General features: G+C 34.6%; 3 protein-coding genes and 1 long non-coding RNA gene across 4 annotated transcripts; 2 read left to right on the top strand and 2 right to left on the bottom strand.

The window, feature by feature from the left end:
• The first annotated feature begins 416 nt into the window (after positions 1-416).
• galla-2 (MIP18 family protein galla-2) lies at positions 417-1,661 on the top strand. The gene is made up of 2 exons (XM_085186989.1): positions 417-801; positions 1,234-1,661. Exons 1-2 carry the CDS (start codon positions 525-527, stop codon positions 1,422-1,424), a joined length of 468 nt encoding a protein of 155 aa, XP_085043115.1. The 5' UTR covers positions 417-524; the 3' UTR covers positions 1,425-1,661.
• Positions 1,662-1,972: 311 nt separating this feature from the next.
• On the bottom strand, positions 1,973-14,819 carry LOC146538468 (gelsolin, cytoplasmic-like). The gene is made up of 19 exons (XM_085186986.1): positions 14,664-14,819; positions 10,770-10,844; positions 10,164-10,356; positions 9,012-9,127; positions 8,635-8,812; positions 8,227-8,318; positions 7,480-7,593; positions 7,069-7,200; positions 6,465-6,582; positions 6,224-6,344; positions 5,818-5,950; positions 5,245-5,383; positions 4,618-4,712; positions 4,168-4,293; positions 3,509-3,626; positions 3,168-3,316; positions 2,919-3,029; positions 2,327-2,452; positions 1,973-2,102 (listed from the first exon to the last, which is right to left on the bottom strand). The coding sequence occupies exons 1-19, from the start codon at positions 14,724-14,726 to the stop codon at positions 2,046-2,048; spliced, it is 2,256 nt and encodes a 751-aa protein (XP_085043112.1). The 5' UTR covers positions 14,727-14,819; the 3' UTR covers positions 1,973-2,045.
• Positions 12,828-13,589, top strand: LOC146538469 (uncharacterized). Its single transcript, XR_014878056.1, has 2 exons — positions 12,828-12,948; positions 13,466-13,589. It is a non-coding gene; the product is annotated as an uncharacterized LOC146538469 (long non-coding RNA).
• Positions 14,820-15,870: 1,051 nt separating the features above from the next.
• On the bottom strand, positions 15,871-17,886 carry LOC146538467 (uncharacterized; the record flags this gene model as incomplete). Its single annotated transcript, XM_085187015.1, has 5 exons — positions 15,871-16,090; positions 16,606-16,705; positions 17,145-17,235; positions 17,515-17,626; positions 17,761-17,886. Coding segments are annotated over 5 exons (510 nt in total), but the record flags the coding sequence as incomplete, so codon positions are not given.
• Between the last annotated feature and the right edge of the window lie 2,124 nt (positions 17,887-20,010).

Raw genomic sequence — 20,010 nt, 5'->3', positions numbered from 1 at the left:
TTTTGTATACTATAATATTCAATGATGCAACATGTAATTAATTGAAAACTATATAAAAATTAGGAAAAAATATAATTAAATATATTAAAATGTTGTCGGTTAAAATACAGAAATTATTTTTGCTCTAGAAAAGTATTTAATTTTTATAAAAGCGCAATTATAAAACTCTCCTTTTACTATTCTGTGATTAATCAGTAATGACGTTTATGCATTGGTTTGATGGTTATGATTTAAATTTATACATATAATTAAAAATATTAGGGTCATCCTTAATATTTTCAATTATAAGATAGATACGTAACTGGGGAAAATAGACACACTATATGAAATGAATAGAAAAAATGCAAGGGTAAATACTAAATAATACATTTTAGTTTTTGAGTAAAATATTTAATGAGAATTTCCGAACGAAACTGATATGACATTGACATTAAACATGTGTTATAACTGCGTCTTGTTTATGTTCTAGAATTTATTAGAATACATAAGAAAACTAATCACCTTATAATTAAACTGAAATAAAAATGACAAAAATCGCTGACAATATAAATCCACATGTATACGAAAAAGGTTCAGCTCGAGAAATAACAATAGACGAACGGAACGAAGACATAAGAGATGAAATCGATGAACGTGAAATATTTGATTTAATACGCAATATTAATGATCCTGAACATCCTCTGACGTTGGAAGAGTTACGAGTGGTTGAAGAAAAGAATGTATTGATAGACAATAAGGAGAATTTAGTGCGTGTTTTTTTTACACCAACTATACCACACTGTAGTATGGCTACTTTGATAGGTAGGTTTGGTTATTTTATAATAATTATAGCTTTTAAGATTTGCTCAAAAAAATATAGCTTTTGTCTTTGGCTCCTCCATTGTTTGTGGCAGTAAATAAGATTTGTGTCATGACACAATGGCAAAAACAAACTGCAGGTAAAGTGTGTCACATCAAAATGTAAAATAACATAAAATTTTGCTTCATAAGTAAACTATACACAAAATATCAAGTTAAACCAACATTTTCTAATATTAGTTGATTCAACCAAAGAAACTTTTTAGCAATACTATAAGTATAGATTTCTGTATTTGTAGTGAGATAAACAAAAATAATGAAAACAACAACAAAAATATGGGTTCAATTCCTACTTGAAGAGTTCATTCCCTCTTGTTCAAAACAAAGTAAAGTGTGTGGTCTGAGCTACATATGTATGTATTTATTTTATTTCAGGACTATCAATCAGGGTACAGCTTCTAAGATCCTTACCTAGTCGCTTCAAAGTGACGGTTGAAGTATCAGAAGGCACTCACATGTCGGAACATGCTGTCAATAAACAGTTAGCTGACAAAGAAAGAGTAGCTGCGGCATTGGAAAATAATAATTTAGTTCAGATTATAAATCAATGTATAGCGAGTAATTAAATATTTTATTACCCCCCATAAAATAAGGGTAGTGTTATAAGTGTGTACTGTATCTCTGTTGGTGTGTTGCATTGTAGATGAGCCAATTTTGATTAAGTTTTTTTGTTTGAAATGTTCAGCCGTTTGAAGATTATCAGCTCTATTCTAATTGTTGGTTTTACTTTTTACAGTTTTTTGTGTTTAGGCTGGTTTTAATCATCAATTGTTTTGAAATATATTTTCAAAAATTTTTAGTTATGTTTTGGTGTTATTACTTTAATTTCACACAACTTTCGCCCTCTCTGTGGTCAAAAGACAGAGTGCGTCATTCAACACGTAATATCTCGAAAATTAAGCGGAAAGTGAGGAATTGAATGTCTTAACACTAAGTTTCCTCTGCCTGGGAGTGATTTCTAAGCTGTGTCCATCCCCACTCATGCTAAAAAAATATCTTGAGTGAGAACCTGAGTTCCTAGTATTAAAACAATCCGACACTTCCGTTCCACATTTTGCGCCGAATTTCCGCGGGTTCCTTTTTTCCTTAAAAAATATAAATAATAAAAATAATATTGACAGGAATTAAAGGGTTTAATTATTTTTTTATTAAATACATACAATAATCAAAAAAAATAATTTCTAATTTTACTTTGAATTATGTGATTTTGCCTCGTTCTTCATGTCTTCATATGATTCTTGGTTCTGAAAAAAGTAGTAAAGTTAAAAAAATGTGACGTGTTACTTACGTACTTACTTTAGTACAAAACTGAGGTGTTTATTTGCTCGATCGCTCTAATCTCAGGAACCACTCTCATAAGAGAATATGTGGCATTAAGTTTCGTGATACAGTACTCCATATCTCCAAAATGTATGGAAAGTGGAGACGAAGTATATTGACATTAATAAAAGAATATTAATCAACTCACATCCCACAAATCATTGTCCCATTCCGGGAACATATTTTTGAAGACAGCAGGTTCCTTTCCCTGTTTCAAGGTGACGACTATCGCTGATTCTACGGTACGCTCTAAGCCGTCATCTTCTATGTATTCCTGTAATAACCATGAAAAATTTGTATCTTCGAATTGACTGGAAGAAGTTTTATTAGAGGTAAGTCCACCTTTGTCAACAAAATAGCAATTTTTATTATATTAATGTGTATCACAAAGTGCAATATACGAAAAGGTAGGTTGGCATGTAAAAGCTGTAACTAATCCTTCTGCCTGGAAAAGGAGTATCAATATAGACACAATATATTTAAATTTTTATAGTTTATCTGATCTACAGTGCGGCAGAAACCCATTGATTGTAGACTTTTTTGAACGAGGTTTTTAAATTTAAGCACTAAAATCTGCTAAAGCTGAAAGTTGTATAAATATAATTATTCCTCCAATTGGGATCTAGCCCAAAAATATCGAGTCAGGGGCCTCTTCCCACTGTGACAAGATATCAATACCGTAGGTAAATATAGGTATCGAACGAATCCACAACAATCAACTCAGTATTTAATCTACTTACAGCAATTATCTTGACTCTGGCTTCCTTTACCCGTTCTGGAATGTTCTTGCCCAACCAAAGATATAATTCTTCTCCATTATCCACTACATAGGCCCCGTCGTCTGAAAGATCCTGAAAAGTTTATTTTTTTTCCTTTAGTTGTCACCTGTATCCTGAATATGGGTATAGGGTATTACACCTAAACAATCTATCGCGTGCAACTAAAAATATAATACAATAATAGTAAAATACAAGTTATTGTGTTATTACATTTTGTTTAAAATCAGGGGGAAGTTCTTCGTATTTGATCTTTCCGCTCCTAGTGACCGTAACCGCAGTGAGAGAGGGCGGTGCGGTCACTCTCCTATTGGCCTTTACTCTCCATCCCGAAGAATCTTCTTTCTCTTCTGGTTGTCCTCCTACAGAAAAATAATTCAAAATATATAACGGTAATAAAATTGCAGTTTTTATCAGTAGTACTTATATAATCTTCTGATAATAAATATATATATATATATATATATATGGTAATAAATATTGCCTTATATGGTTAGTCAAACCTAATACCTCGTTGAGGAACTTGGACATAAAGTGAAAAATAAAGAAATTACCTAAAACCTCCCAAAAATCATCAGATTCGTCCCCTTGGTTAACTTCTTCTAATTCTTTTTCTTCAATAAGTAGGGCCATAAAGTTCTTTGCAGCTGCTTGTTCGTTTTCATTGGATTCCTATAGTAAAACAATATCCATATTATAAGCTAGACTTCTGTTGTGTAGATTGTTGTGCACTAAATACGTCATACCTAATGTAAGTTTTATGGGAATTGATTTGATTTTGCTCGCAAATATTGTAGTATTTAATAGAAAAATCTTCAGTTATTTCATGGCAAACGCAGTTTTTCTCCCGAGTAAACTCAATGTCGTGAAAATTTCGGAAAAAAAATAAACAGGGTGGAAGCGTTTGCGCTCCTTTTGCGGAAGCAGCATATAGGAAAAAATATTTCAAATCCATTCGCTACGTAGAACTCGCTGGGTTACGGCAGCGGGCCTGTTCTTTTTTCGAATATGGGGTTAATGCTGTTTAACGGTCACTGGATAGGCAAGAACGAGGGTACTCCGTCCCTGAGAAATTGCAAGAACTACGTGGCTGCTTCAGAGGGTGTCGACGGCGGCACTGGCAGCAATATTTGTATGTACAATTATAAAAAAACCAATTACTCAGTCAATTACGAAAGGGTTTAGACGTTTACGAGAGCTGTTTTCTTTTTACCTTTCCAATCCACAGGTAGGCTTTATCAGAAGTTTCCAAAATGGCGACGTCATCGTCTCTCAGATTATTCGATGATTCTTCTATTTGAGTCGCTCTCATGTCCACACCTTCCTTGGTACCTTCAATCTATTAAAAATACCCATTGTTTCTTGTATTAATTTTAAATTTATTAAAAAGACTTTTTTAAAATAATCTTATTATTCCGAGTATAAATGCGACGGTTGTGGGTTCGACTCCCACTCAAGGGAATGAATTATTTTCATTTTCTCGCTCTGGTAACATTACAATGCGTAACGTTAAGTCCCGCCACTCAACACGCAATATTTCGGTAATTGGGGGTGTCGTGGTAAATTGAATGTTTTAACACCAGACCGCCCTCTGCCTTCCCTGCTATAAACGGGATACCATGAAGCGGCTTAGCTTTATGAAAAAAAAATTTCTTTGACGTACCCTGAAAAGACGGACTCCATCATCATCATAGGATTTCTTGAAGTTCTCGTTTTTGTATTCAGTTTCCTTGTCACCGCACAGAATTATTAGGTTTCCTGCAAGACAGAAAAGACCAGAGATATTTTTTGTGTAGATAACGTTGGTTATAGATCTATATCACTTTTAGTGATTTGTTGTTTTTTAAGGTTCTGCATCTCAAAAGGAAAAAACTGAACTCCTATAGGATCACTTTTCCGTTTGTCAAGAGCATTTATCTCGAGATCGTGTGGATGTATTGGTCTATGGTCCCTTGGAGCACAGAAAAGATCAAGCTTCTAAGTCAACACAAAATATTGTGCACAAATTGTATAACGATACTTTAGGTACGTTTTTGCAATAATAAAAGAACTGCAGTAGGTATAGATAGGCGCTGTCCCACTATGGTTCCTATACACTGTAACTAACTTTTATATTTTAATTTCCTCGCTCTGGTAACAAAACAATACGTGACGTTGAATTCCGTCACTCTACAAGCAATGTCTCCAAAATTCGGACGTCCATGGAAAACGGAGTGTCTTAACAACCCACTACAACCCTCTACCTGCCATGGTTTATATCTATGCGGGATACAGCGTGAAGTTAACTAACCTTTAAATAAAGTAAGGAAATGCCGAGTTTCTTTTCCTTGTGGTATTTTAACTAGAACGGCATTTTCTTCTAATTCCTCTTCCAATTTTGTCACAAGTTCGATTCCCGCTTTCACCGCGTCTTCATTAGCATTCGCCCCCTGAAAATTAATAACAGATAATACTTGTATATTTTATTTTGCTTTTTTTAGTATCACCCATAAGGCAATGTAGAGACACTGCGACACGGTGGCTTTTTCACCTTTTCGCAAATTTTCTTGTAAAAAGCGCAAAGGAAATGCAAGCATTAAATAATTCATTCCCTTGAGTGGAGATCGAACCCATAGTCCTTATCAACCATCAACTAATCCTTTTCAAGCTTCCATTCCGGTGACCTCAAATAAAATTAGGATCACTTTGTCGTCCAATGTTCGTATATCGAGACTATTTATCTCGAGATTGCGTGAAGGAATCGTTATTCGGAATTTAAGTTTGTCAACTTTCATAAATAAAGTTTCCGATGATCTACAATCGTAGGTCAATGGTACGTATGCGAGTCCGTCTCCCATTTGAGCCTTTTTTTTAATGTACTTACTATCCAAAGGTAAACAACCGCAGCATTTTCATCATTATCATCTTTGTACTGATATTTTACAGCATATACTTCGCTTTGATAGAACTTCGGTGATTCGCTATCTTCGGTTATATCTTCTGGATCTTCTGAAGCTCTGAAAAAAAGAATACCTTAATAATGAGAAATATTGCAAATATATATGAAACAGTACGCGATTGGCGGGCATGGGCTTATCTCAAGATATCTTCCAGGAGGGAAGATTTTCTTTATGTTTCGGGGTAAATTTTTGTCATTAAAATTTCTGGTATGGCACAAGAAAAACCAAAACCAAATACCAGTAATTTTATTTTTATTTGGAGTGGTCATGGACCAGGTGGGTGGGCCTACCCTGGTGTATGAAGATGCGGCGTGAAGCTAAAAAACGTACCTAAAAATACTAAAACCAGTGGAATCACCACTTGGCATGTACGAGGCGGCTGATGCACTTTTACCAATGTACTTAGCGACTGCTTCTTCATCATCAGCGTCTCCTGAGAAGTAGCCGCTTTCTAGAAAAAAATAGAATATATTTGAACCTAGATACCACAGATATAGTAGTTTCCATATAGCCTTAAATCTTAGGTACCGAATTAAATTTTAAAAATCATAAAATAACTGACATAGCTTACCTATATCAGAAGCAATAGATTTAACTGAACGAGTTGAGGGCGTGAAGGAGTCCCAATTATGGAAGTATTGCTTGAAAGTGCTGCTCTCTGATCCTTCTGACACTCTTGATACTGGTACCTAGAAATATAATTATGACATTAGAAAGACATTAAATTAATAAAAAACAGGGAACGCAATCATAACACTGGATTTTGTTTCTATAAGTACGCTATAACGAACATAATGTAAAAAAAATAAAAAAAAGCTAGGTCTCCTGGAAATTTCATGATATTCCCCGAGTTTGAAGATTTTGTTTTCGGCTCGGTAATAACCGTATATCGTTTAAGAATATATTGTTACTAGATGTTTTCATATGCTCTTATTATACTTAAATTATTTTCATTCACTTTGGTAAATCAAAGAACAAATTCAGGTCTACCTTTCAGAGCGCAATGTTTTGAAGACGAATGGTAATGCGTGAAGAACGGTCTGTCTTACCGCTAGGCCCCTTCTGCTTACCCTGCTATATGCGGTATATAGCACAGCAAATATATCTTAAAAATAAATTTGCTATGCTATATCCTAACAGATAGATTTTTTCTATAATTTCAAATCAAAACTCACCCAAGAAGGATATTCTTTAATGTCCAAATACTTCTGTGCTATATCATGGTATTGTTTCTTAACATCACCATCCACATCCTTACCTAACCAGATGTATACTCCAGAGCATGGCGTGTCCAATATGAAGACATCCTGGAAAAGAATAATATTATTTTATTTTAAAATTCGATTGAACGTTCTTGTCTCAAAGAACTACTGGTTCAATTTAAAAATTATTTGTGTTGGATAGTCCATTTATTGAGGAACTGTAGGGAAATTAATTATTTAATATTTTCATTTCTTTTTTTGATTAGGAATCAAAGTGCGGCCTTGAGTTCCGCCAATCACCACAAATGATTCGTAAATTATGTGGCGTAATCAGACACGATGTGTTTTATATAAAGTTATAAAACAATACAATATCAGATTTACCTCAGAAGTTAGTTTCTTCTGCTTGTATGGTTTATTAACATTGACAAGTTCAGGCTCATCTCCCACCAACACCTTGAACAGGTACACTTCAGATGCACTAGCTCTGGAGTAGCTCTGTAAAAAGAAAATCTACATTTGACGACTAAAGTAATTTTTATGTTTGTAAAGATTAGTAATTACATATATCTTCCGTTCCGTTCCCCACTTTGTATGTTGAATGACGGAACGAACGCCGCGCTTTGCCTCGTTTCCAGAGCAAGAAAATATTAAACACTAGCGGCCCGTTCGCGGTTACACTCGCGTGAACTATGTTATTATTCATTTCTGTCTCCATGGCTACGTCCTAGTGACGTCTATGCAAAATTTGAGACTCCTAGCATTTGTAGTAACGAACTTTCATACAAACTTTCGACCCCAAAAACAACCCCTTAGAAGTCGAATATTGCAAATTCCCGTCTTAGCGAGCACCTTACGTCCTATAAGTAACTCCTATGCAAAATTTGAGATTTCTAGCACATGTAGTTTCTGAGATTTCGTGATGAGTGAGTGACTTTTCGATTTTATATATATAGATTTCATTTCCCGAGTGCAAATCGAATATTTACAACCGCCGCGTTTGTAGTCGTACGCTTGTGCCATGTAGGCGAAGCTAGAGTAATAAGCTAAGTACGGTGACATTCTGATTTTTACTATTTATTGTACAACAAATTGATAAGCAGATGTGTAAAAATTTAACAAAACACTTACATCTGACGAATCATCGTCAATTAAATCATCCTTGGATCCAGAACCGAGAGCTTCGAAGAATTGATTAATATCATCATCTGAAGAGAACTCATCTGGAATACAGTGCACAATGTATATACATATAATATAATACATCCATATTTAAAGAAATAGGGTGGATCTGGCTTGATTTTAGGGGTGTTTTTAATATTTTTTCGGGCTTAAGTTGTTGTTAATAAAAAAAACGAGGTGAGCACGAGATTTTGGGTCAAGTACTACATATACCATGTACTCGTGCCGTAGCGTCGCTGTGTAACAAAATGTATATGACCGTAGACGCAGCGGTTGTGGGTTCGATATCGATCGATTGACGAAAATTTCTACCCAAAAAATCTAATTTTGATCAAAAAAATATATATTTGAAGTTACCAATAATCTCAATAGTTGCTCTGCCATTGTGGTAATCATCACGCAGTGTATTGGCGACGCTTATAATCTTTCTTCTCTGAGTAGCCTTAGCGCCGTCTGACATCAGGACGAAGATATCATGATCTACTTCGAGAATGAAACAATGGTCCTTAGTCAGAGATGAGGCTTCAGCTGGTACCTGATAAAACATTAAAGAAATATAAATCAACGATTCCGATTTCAAATGAAACATTTTTTTATTTCCTCGCTCTGGTAAAATAAATATAGCGTTTAACCACTCATCACGCAATTTCCCGAAAATTAAGCGGTGCGTGGGGAACGATGTGTCGTAGCACTGGGTTCTGTTTCCTATTATACATGCTAAGAAAAGGAATTACCTCTTCGATCCTCAAGTTATCACATCCAGATAGTTTCAGGAGCCGTTTCTCAGCACCAGCGTTGGTTTCCACTTCATTAAAGCCAGATTCGTTACCGCCTTCCAAGTATCTAATAGCTGTTAAAACAAGTTAAAACGTGTTTTTTTAGCTTCAGTATCTTATTCTCTTTAATAGCCTAATTTTCTTATACAGTAATTTACTTATATTTATATATCTTATACTTTCTTTATAGTTTATACTTATAGTATAATCGTTACTGACACGCACAGTGTCTGTACATGGAAAATGTACCAGAGAAACTATTATTATATTATTATCGAGGGAATTTATCAATGTTTAGAAGCTAAAAGAAGATTTTTTAATTTTTTGAAAAATAGTTTTTGTAAACGAGTAAATGGAAAATAGTTTTTTGTCTTCTTCTTCCTGGCATTAATCCCGGCTATTACCGGGGTCTGCCTTCCTACTTAACCTACTCCACTTTGCACGATCTTTTGCGTCCTCGGTGGTTAGACCATTGGCTCTCATGTCCTGCATCACGACATCCAACCAGCGCTTCCTTGGGCGTCCGGGAGGTCGCGCCCCAGGAACTTGTATAGCAAGGCACTTGCGTCCGACATTGTTCTTAGGCCGGCGCGTAACGTGGCCAAACCATCTCAAGCGACGCTCTTGGAGCTTATCCGTCACGGACCCCAAGACTACCTCGAATGAATGTGTTTCGTATGCGGTCAGACTGCGTTACGCCGCACATCCACCTCAGCATCTTCATTTCCGTGACGTGAAGCTCCTGAGTGTGCCGAGATAGTGCTGGCCAACATTCGCTGCCGTATAAAAGAACCGGTCGGACGACGCTCTTGTATATCAGCCCCTTGAGCTTGGGCGGTATTCTGCGGTCGCAGACCACACCAGTGACCTCCCGCCATTTGGCCCAGGCAGCGCTTATCCGGCCATGGACATCGTGGTCGATGCCTCCAGACTCGTGCATAACCGATCCAAGGTACCTAAACTTCTCCGACTTAACGGCTGGCTCAGGACCTATAAGGATGGTGCTCGAGTCCCGGAAATAGTTTTTTGTAACGACGAGTAATTATTTCCATTTGACCACGCGGGTAAAGTTAAAACTTTATATATTATAATTTATACATATTATATTACCTGGTAAGAAATATCCCAAGAATTTGCTGGTTTCGTGACCCTGAACCTCACGATGATGGACTGCTTTACCTCCGAGCTTGTCATCCAGGGTCACAGTAAGGATTGCTGCTGCCCCTTTCTTGTCCTGGGTCGTCTTACTTCCCAACCAGAAGTGGACATTGTAGGAGTATGTAGAGTTATTGTCGCCTGTGGTCTAAAATAACAATTATGTAAATAATTTTTTTTATCTTCAGGCTGTATTCAGCTTACAAGAGAGCAAAGTGAATCTAGTGTTAAGACAGCGGCGTTCAATTCCGCAACTCAATAACAACACATGATGTCTCAGAAAGTCATCGATACGTATAATAAATAAAATAAAAAAAAATATATTAAAAATAAAAATATATTATATATACGTGTATTAAAAATTAATTATTCTGTTCGGAAATAATTGGAGCCCCCACATAGTCGTTGCTTCGAGCCCCCACATTTCTAAGTCCGGACTGTTTTTGAAAAACGGTGTTTTAACTGTAGATTCCCTTTGCCTTCCACATTACACACAAACTATATTTATGTTTAAATGCTTATGGGATAAAAGATAGCGAAATAAGAAAAGGAAATATTTACCTTCAATACAATATATGAATCGCCATTGTAGAACTTTCCGTATAACTTCTGCTCTATTGCCACTGGTTCAAATTTCTAGAATAGATAACAAATTATTTAATATTGGTGAGGTCAAACGTTGACAAAACGCGGTGTTAAGTTCCGCAACTCAACACGCAATGTTCCAAAATTGAGCGATGAGTTGAGAATACTGTGTTAAGATAGTATCTTAAACTGTTTTAAAACTGATATAGCGTAATCTTTATCCCAGGACTAAACTAAGAATGTAACCTACAACGGTCAACACTGTCACCTGTGTCGTAACGACATCACATAAATATTTTCTTTTGCTATACGCTCTATCCCGCATGTAACATGGTAGGTAGAGGAGAACCTGAGAACCTAACGTTGAGACATTCCGTTCTCCACTAAGATACCCCCTTTCTTCACTTTCTGCTGTATTTTGAAGCATTGTGGTTTGAATAGCGGAACTCATTCAGCGGAATTCACAGATTTCATCACACGCCGTGTTGCTGCAAGTTAAATAAAAACTTGTAAAAATTATAAAAGTTATTGACGGACAAGGCACAGAGAGAGAAGGGGAGTGTAGGGGAGCACTGAGAGAAGGGACCACAAAATCCTCCGGTTACTGTAAAAATCCTAGCTATTTATTTTTCATTTTCCGTCTTACTAGTAGTATAGAGATAGCATAATAAAATGTCGGTACTCTATAATTCTTTGTAAACTGATAATAAAATCACATTATAAGATAGCTTCGATTAATATCACGCAAAAACAATGCTATCAGTAAATATAATTAATTGTACGTAAATTGCTGACGACATACAAAAAAACCATCAGCGTTCGTCTGTATATCCCGCGTAAGTCTGGGGGTTGGAGCTTTCTGAATGTCAATCTACATGGTGTGCATTCTTAGAATTATTTTCTCAATTGATGAGGATATGCTCAAGGGTGTGGCAGCAGTTGGCAAAGGCTTTACGTCTCTTTATTTGGGCAAAGAGAATTAGGGTAAGTTGCGTGGAAGAGCAAGGAGCTGCATGATAGATTTTTCAAAGAACCCTAATGTGCCTAGACCTGGACACAGCTGATCTTGGTTACAGGTCGGGGACATCTTTGGGGAAACTGAAGGGTTTGTCTTTGCAATTATGGATTGTTTATCTTTACAATTATAGACAGTGTCAATAATTGCAAATATGGACAAGACAAGGAACTTTCAGAGACATATTATTAAAAATGGAACTATCGACATATATGGGGTATGTTATCGCCCTAGGGAGACCTACAGACGTATTGTCTCTGGTTCTTCTCATTTTGCTCATGTAAGTTGTTGTTGAAAATAGCTTTACTTTGCTTTAAACATTGCTATCCCACATGATGATAAAAAAGGAAAATTATCGAAATAGGCTGCCAATGAGATTGTCATTGTGCCGATCGTTTATAATTTATATATTAGTTTATATAAAAATTAAATTAATATTATACCTAATACCATGGCTTTCATTTTACGTGTCAACGGAAATATTGAAGTTGGCCCTCATTGTCACATGTTATTTATGGGTCATAATCAGAAAAAGTGCCCTTTTTGTGTCTTTTCTTGTCCCGCTACTTTGAATGCGTTTTAAAAATACAATTTTAAAGATAATTTAAATATTTTGCCATTTACGATAAATTTATTTATTAACTTAAAGAAATTTTGTAATATTTTAAATGTATTATGGCAAGTAATAGTATTTGTTGTTAGTTGCAAAAAACCTTTCAAAATGCTTCCATACAATTTTTCGTGTCCCATTCACCACTTTACTTTTTAAGAATTGATTTGTTACGAATGTTTATGGTTTTATTTGATTTCAGATATGTTTATATTACTTTACTTTATGCATAATATTAAATAGAACTACTTTTATTGATACATTATTTAATAAACAATATATATTAGTTAAGTAAATTTGTCCCAAAATATTGTCTTTTTGTTACTCAGGGCTAGTAACGTACAATTAAATTATGAACGCAATTATTTTGGATGGTGTTTAATATTGTTTTATGTTGTGGCACCATAATTCTAAAAGTCAATGCTGTCGTAGCTACAACCAGTAGTGTACTCGCAGCAGTTGAGGGGTTCAAATGTTTTAGAGGGAATGCGTGAAATTACATCTCAGGGTTATAAACGGCTTTTATTTTGGTAAGTATTCTATAATTTCGTTTTCTTGTTTATGTTATTTGCTTCTTTTTACAAAATCTCAAAAAAGAACTTCAGTGCTTGCAGATGCAACACGTGGCTTATGAGCAAATATTTAAAAGGGTTAGAATTTCTCAGATTTCATTCTCAATTTCGTTATATTTCGTTACGTAACGAAATTGAGAAAATATGAAGCCTAGTTCACAATTACGGTACCAATGTTTTCTTATATATGTTTATAGTAAAATTGTATCGAACCGGTGCTTGTATATGGAAGATATGTATATAAGAAAAAAAAATTGCTGGTATATGAAAAAAACTGTTAGGGACTTTTTATAAAGTAAAGTAACCAAAAATAATGATTTTTAAGTTTTTTGCTTGTTTGCTTGTTTGTCTGTGTTTGTGCACGCTAATCTCAGAAACAGCTGAACCGATTTAGTTAAAAATATTTTTTATTCTGCCTGAAATTAGTTGTGATTTTGTGATTATTATTTTTTGATAAATATTTTTGTATTTTCAGTAAGCGTCATGGCTCCTATGTCAAGTGCTGAAATACATAAAAGATATAGAGAACGTCTTAAAAAGACCAATCCTATTAAATATGAAGATATGCGGAATAAACACTTACAAAGAATTAAACTTAATTCCAGTGATAACGACTCAAATTTTGATATATTTTAAAGTGGATTTAATTTTATCATTAACTTTGTGATGTCTAACTAGAAATATAAGTTTATTACGTTACTAACTAGCATTATTATATTGTTCATATTGTCAGTTTGTTATGTTTTCTTCTTACATTTATAATCTTTAAAATTTTAATCTGTGTCTCATTAAATAAAAAAAACAATATTTTATTCATATAATATCTTTATTTTGTTGTGTATGATGCCTTATATCATCAGTTTCGTAACAAACATTATCAGTGTTGTAACTTATCAGTTACGTTACGAATTCGAAAATGTCCACTTTTCTGATTATGACCCTTATAAGATTGATTAATAGGACCGTTAATGGATATTCTTCTCCCTAATAAACAGTTTTCCCCTTAATTTAATAAATGTGAAATGGACAAGCAAATAGTAAGTCTATGACTGACTCACAAATCGACTGACTGACTCATCGATCGATATTTCATTCCCTATTGATAGACTCATTTGGTAACTCATTGACTCACTCTCACTTAGTAATCATTTATTGTGATGTTTAAAATGAATAAATGAATAAATGTGAATTTTCTACTACGCGCCAATCGAGGGTTCCTTACCAAACCTTCCTTACCTTTTAAAAGTCAACTAACTTAAATTTACGGGCGCATTTACTATATGAAATTTATAATTTATTATAGGTACAGTTTTTATCTGTAATAAAAATATACATTTCTATACTTCGAAATGTTTCCTTTATATCTCATTTCTAGCCCTGTGCCATAATTTTAAGTTCACGAAAAATATCCTATAAGTTTTTTTAACGCGGTGTAGGTATTTCATGCAAAAAGCGGCAAAAACGAAGCATACTCGAACTCGTAAAGCAGCATCTTTTGATTGCGTTGACTTAGAAGTCGATTATTTTTTCTGTGCTCCAAGAAACCGTGGGTGGATTTTTAATATTAACTTCAACTTGACACCTCCACAAGTTCATTAGAAATACGGTCTTAACAGACGAACTGACAAATATACAGACAACAAAATAATCCTACCCTATCTTTGAATACTTACATCGATAGTCCAAACTTCTAATCCAGGTGACTGTCCAGCTTCCTCAAACGCGGGATGCTCCATTTTATACAAAACCGTGCGTTACCTTAGAAAACACCTGAATAACTACTCAAGTATATTATTACATTTTGTTGATAGCTTCGTGTGTTTCCTTTATCTATATTTTGTTATACAGCGTGTTGCTATTATTAAAAGCGATAAAAACGTATAGTTCAATAAGCTCAAGTAGCTTGGACTGAAGCGGTTTCTGAAAAGGCGGTGATTTAAATCCTGCAATCATTTTATACGAAGTTTCATATTCTATAAAAATTCTAAATGTGCCTTTCTTTATTTTACAAAATAGAATATTTTGTTGTTCTTCACGCAATACTCCTTGAATAGTATGGTGACAAATCGTGTTATTTTTTCACCCTCCAATAAAAGCCATCACGGTGTGGTGGCAGTAAACAAAATTTTAGGGCTTCTAGCCATGACAAACAAAGCGCAGCGTTGAGTTCCGCCACTCAACAAAGCGGAGCAAAATAAGTAACACTAGGTATAAAAACGTTAAGAAGAACCGTCGTCCTTCCGAGGCCGTCATCATGAAGTGGAGTCGATTCCCTCTGATACCAATGAAAAAAGCCCAGTGTTAAGATCCACTACTCAACAGCCTGAAGCTGAAAAAAAAGCAAACACTCTATATAACCACTATCAGTACATCAATTATCTGTCATATCTAGAAATTATATCACTAAAGTGATAGTGAGTCATTATAGATAAAAAAATCGATAATGCCAGACACGATACACATATATTTTTAGCCGTTTTACATCGAAATAAACAAAAAAGCTTCAGGCTTTTCAACCCTGCAGGAGCAACGTAGTATTTAGACACTCCATTCTTCACTCTGTTTTTCGATGAACCGAACCCACGACCGTCGCCCTTACAGTTAGACTAGTTAGTTATTATAGAGATTAATAATTTCATAATATAATTTTTTTAATATATTTGTATGTAGGTTTATCATTAAATCAAATAGTATCAGAAGTTTTAAGTTATTAATTATAAACATGAAATGAGGGAGCCTCCACACGAGGAAATCAAATATTTATTTAAATTTATATTTTTATGTCGAGAAAAACCGCGGCGTTGAGTTCCGCTACTGCACGCAATGCCTCCAGAAAGCTCAGCAGAAAGTGGAGAACAGTGTGTCTTCGGAGTGTCTGTCTCTGTATGCGGGATACAATGTGAAGCTGATTTTTGATATTTTAAATAAAACTTCAATTTCTTTTTTCATATGTTTATTCTTCTTTTAAATACGCCAAAGATATGAGGTTTGTTTTCTTTATTATTCTAAAAAATTAATTTTAAATGTTACAAAATAGAAATACAGAAAATAATAAAATGTCTTGTATTATTTTTCTAGCTCCAGACGTTGGTAGTTTGGTCTGTGGAAAATAAAGTTAATTCATGTAATTGAGACAAAATAAAAAAATATTTAAAACATAATAATTTTCGAAAAAAACAACGACTTTAAAACTATACTTCTACGCACAAACTATATTATAGTAAAGAAAATTGAGAACTAATAAGAGAAATTATTGATTATACTTATTTACTATTTAAAATTCGTTATTTTTGGGGCCGGTACCAACATGGATATTTTTTAATAGTTTTCTTACTAGTTTTTGTTTTTGGTAGTTATCTCTTAACGATTTTTTTCTTGGCTTAGCTTAAGCTGAACAATCCCGCATATTGCAGGATAGGGCGGCGGAACTTTTCTCTTGTTGCCAGAGCGAAGACATGAAAATAATTAACTCTCCCGAATGGAAATCGAACTCAGAACTACCATGTTTATAGTCAGACGCTGTTCCTGCTGTATGCTTTCATTTTATGTTTAAATATTAAAATAGACAAGAAAGAGGCAGAAAGAAGAAAACGAAGAAGATAATTAAGTACTTACGACACCAGACAGCTTGTTCTTGTTACAACTAATTTCATCTATAGACGTCCTGAATTTTGCAATGTCTTTGGGACTTCCAGATTCTGGTTGGAATTTGAAACTGTAAAACATATATATATATATTTTTTTTAGCTTCACGCTGTATTTCGCACATAGGGAGCTTGGAAATCTAGTGTTAACACACTCCGTTTCCATTAACACACTTTCGTTCTCCACTTTCCTCTGAATTCTTGAGGCATTGCGCGTTAAGTGGCGGAACTCAATGCCGCGCTATCCTCGTTACCAGAGCGAGGAAATAAAAAAATTAAATTCTTCATTCGCCATTGAATGTTGTGAATGTTTATTATTCATTGAATAAGAAACATTAATGTACATGCATACCTTAATTATTTTATACGAAACTAGTCGTCATCCGCAAATTTATAGTTTTTTTTTCAATTACTCGAATTCTACATTATACTTGATTTGGTACTTTATATGTAAATACATATAGCCGCTGCGCCATGAACACCTAGTTATATATTATAATGTTGACTAACTTAGTCTTAGCGCGGGCAATAGGCTTTTCTGTTTCTTCGGTCGTATTTTCTTTTGGCGTCATTGTTATTTCACTACTGTCGGCCTTGTAATCTGAAAATTAAATAAAAAATATGAATATTATATTCGAGACTGTCTAGCGCGGAGGAACGTCGCCTCACTGTTATCACGACGATTGTAGGTTCGATTCCCAGTCTGGAAAGTGATTTTATCGAAACTGTTTTAAATTTTCTGCTTTGCTACGCCACTCAACACGTAATGTCTCGAAATGGAATGTCATAGCATTAGGTTCTCTCTCTGTTTGTCCTACAATAAGCGGGATACATCGTGGCTACACAGTTAACGTATTGTCCCTTAGTAGTAGATACATACCAACAGAGTCCTTATATATGTCGGCGAGTTCTTTTTCAATTTTGGCTTCTTCATCTTCTTCTTTTTTTCCACTAATTTTCTCTAGATCTTTACTTTTCTTATTTGAAGTGACCTAGAAGAAATGTTGTATTACATATGTAGGACAGTCCCCAGCTGAATAATGATTTAGTGTAATGTTTATTTATTAATAATAAGTAGAGAAAGACGGCCTCAATATATGGAGTAAGCTGCATAAACAAAACCTACGGAATAGTTCTTTATTTCCTTCCTAGTAGCAACTTGTATAGTAGTAGAAGTTACTTTGTCCTCTTCATTTTCAGCGGATGGTTCTTCTTCTAGATCTGGTACATCTATAACATTTAGATTATTATTTTAAACGAAGAAAGAAGAAGAACAGAAAAAATACCTGTAAAATACCTGTTATTTGCCGTTCCCGTAGAATTTTGAGTTCTTTGACTCTCCTTAACCTACCTGCATAATTTATATGACGTCTGTGCGTCGCCTCAGCCAGTAACGAAAGGGTTTTACACTTATTGATCATTAAAATTTCAACGCTACCGTAAAAGCTCTGGAACAATGGTCTCAAGTGGGGAATGAAACGACGACCATCTGACCATCGACCATGTTTACAGTCAGAAAATGGTCCACTCTGCTACGATCACCTCAAATAATGGGAGGTAAATCGGTGTCGACACATTTCAACATACTTTATATCTATATTAGGTTATATCGAAATTATTAAATAGATTTTATTCTCGATAAATGGAGTTTAAAACCCAAAAATAACTTTTCATTGCGAATTAGTGGTTCCTGAGGAGGTGTCCACCAATTCTTCAGCTTTATGATATTAAAATCTTTGCAAAAATATACCTTTTATAGGTGCACCAATTTCAATAACCTCTTGTCCCATAGACTGAGTATATGAAAAACTTGACTTTAAGCAAAAAAATAATAACATTTGCGAGAAAATTATAATTTTAAAACGCATTTTAATATTCAGTACAATTTTACTTTACTTTTGTTTTGAAACCAACTCGATTATAGTTGAAATTAACTTATATGCTGCTTACATATATATACATACTTAGTATTTTATTATTGAAAAGGTTTTATGGAAACCGCCGTGGCTTAGCGGCACAGCGATGTGGGTTTGATTCCAACTCAAAGAAATATAACAAGGCAAACCGTGTCATTGAGTTCAGCTACTTAACATGTAATGTCTTAAAAAATGAATAAGACATTCCTAAAAAATGATTAAGACACTCGTTCCCCATGCACTACCAATTTTTTTAGACATTGCGAGTTTCTCTATTTCATCATTTTTGTTGCATTTTGTATGAAATTCGCCTCGAAACCGAAACCTATAGGAATTAGGATATTTCCCGTGGTTCTATTATCAATATAGTAAGAACTTACAGTAGGTACAGTGAAAAACAGTTACAAGCATATAATATGTAGTTCATTTCATATCAAATGAGTGCATACGCCCGAAACTTACGTTTGTCAACTTTACATTAAACAGTTTCAAATTCACGATCCCGTTAACTTACAATCGTAGGTAATTTCTACGGAACCCCCTGTGATCTAATTTAACTCGCACTTGATCGGTTTTTTTATATAATTGATTGTCGTAAATAGATTAAAACGTACTTCACACTGACATTAGATTGATTTTAAAATAAATCAAAATATTGGCACTAAAGACTACTTGGCCTCAATTTACATACAAAAATTTCTTAACTTGGCACCTTATGTCTGTTTACAGATTGTTACACTTATTTTTTTATATAGCTTCACGCTGTATCCCGCACGTAGCAGAGTAGGCAGAAGAAAGCTTGATATGATAACAGCGTGTTGGGTGAATTACCAGAGCGAAGAAATTAAAATATTAAATAATTTATTCCACAGAATGAAAATCGAACCCACTACCGTTACATTTGCGGTCACACGCTGTGCGACTGCGCCATCTGGGCGTTGACAAATTTTTCAAAAACAACCATCCATCCTCACAAATTTTCTTATTTATGACATAAGTAAGACTAGCTGTAACCGGCGACGTTGTCTTCATCTCGTGGTCAAACGGAAACTCTGTATATCACATAATCTAAGTTTGAGAAGCAACTCTGATCGCATTCAGGCGTGATAAATGGACTATCTCTCCTTCTCTCCTTCTCTCCTGAGATTAGAGTTTTCAATGAAACAAATTCTTTAGTTTTACATTAGTTTAGATACAGAAGTACATTGTACTTACATGTATGTACATTTGTATATTATGTTCATAGGAAAATCTTCAGGAAACTATTTATCAATCAACACATTTATTTATTGTGATGCGACGCCAATATTGAAATTCCAATAGCTTAGAGGTTATTCTATCTGCCAGGGGATAATAGGTTCGATTGCTCTGGTAAGACAGAGTTCAGAGTTAAGTTCTGCCACTCAACTAGCAATGCCTAAAGAATTCGGCGGAAAGTAGAGAACGGGAGTGTCTTAATA

Source organism: Heliconius melpomene, chromosome 6, assembly GCF_056956725.1.
Source record: "Heliconius melpomene rosina isolate 202511_hmr_F chromosome 6, ASM5695672v1, whole genome shotgun sequence".
Lineage (NCBI taxonomy): Eukaryota > Metazoa > Arthropoda > Insecta > Lepidoptera > Nymphalidae > Heliconius > Heliconius melpomene.
Note: the sequence above shows the minus strand (reverse complement) of the source record. Positions and strands in the feature narration are given on the sequence as shown.

Excerpts from the sequence above, each read along its gene's own strand:
- galla-2 (XM_085186989.1), top strand. The coding sequence starts at position 525 with ATGACAAAAATCGCTGACAATATAAATCCACATGTATACGAAAAAGGT. Across the intron at positions 802-1,233 it reads TAGTATGGCTACTTTGATAG|GACTATCAATCAGGGTACAG; the intron begins GTAGGTTTGGTT and ends ATTTTATTTCAG.
- LOC146538468 (XM_085186986.1), bottom strand. The coding sequence starts at position 14,726 with ATGGAGCATCCCGCGTTTGAGGAAGCTGGACAGTCACCTGGATTAGAA. Across the intron at positions 8,319-8,634 it reads AGCAACTATTGAGATTATTG|ATGAGTTCTCTTCAGATGAT; the intron begins GTAACTTCAAAT and ends ACTGTATTCCAG. Across the intron at positions 2,453-2,918 it reads CCAGAGTCAAGATAATTGCT|GAATACATAGAAGATGACGG; the intron begins GTAAGTAGATTA and ends TGGTTATTACAG.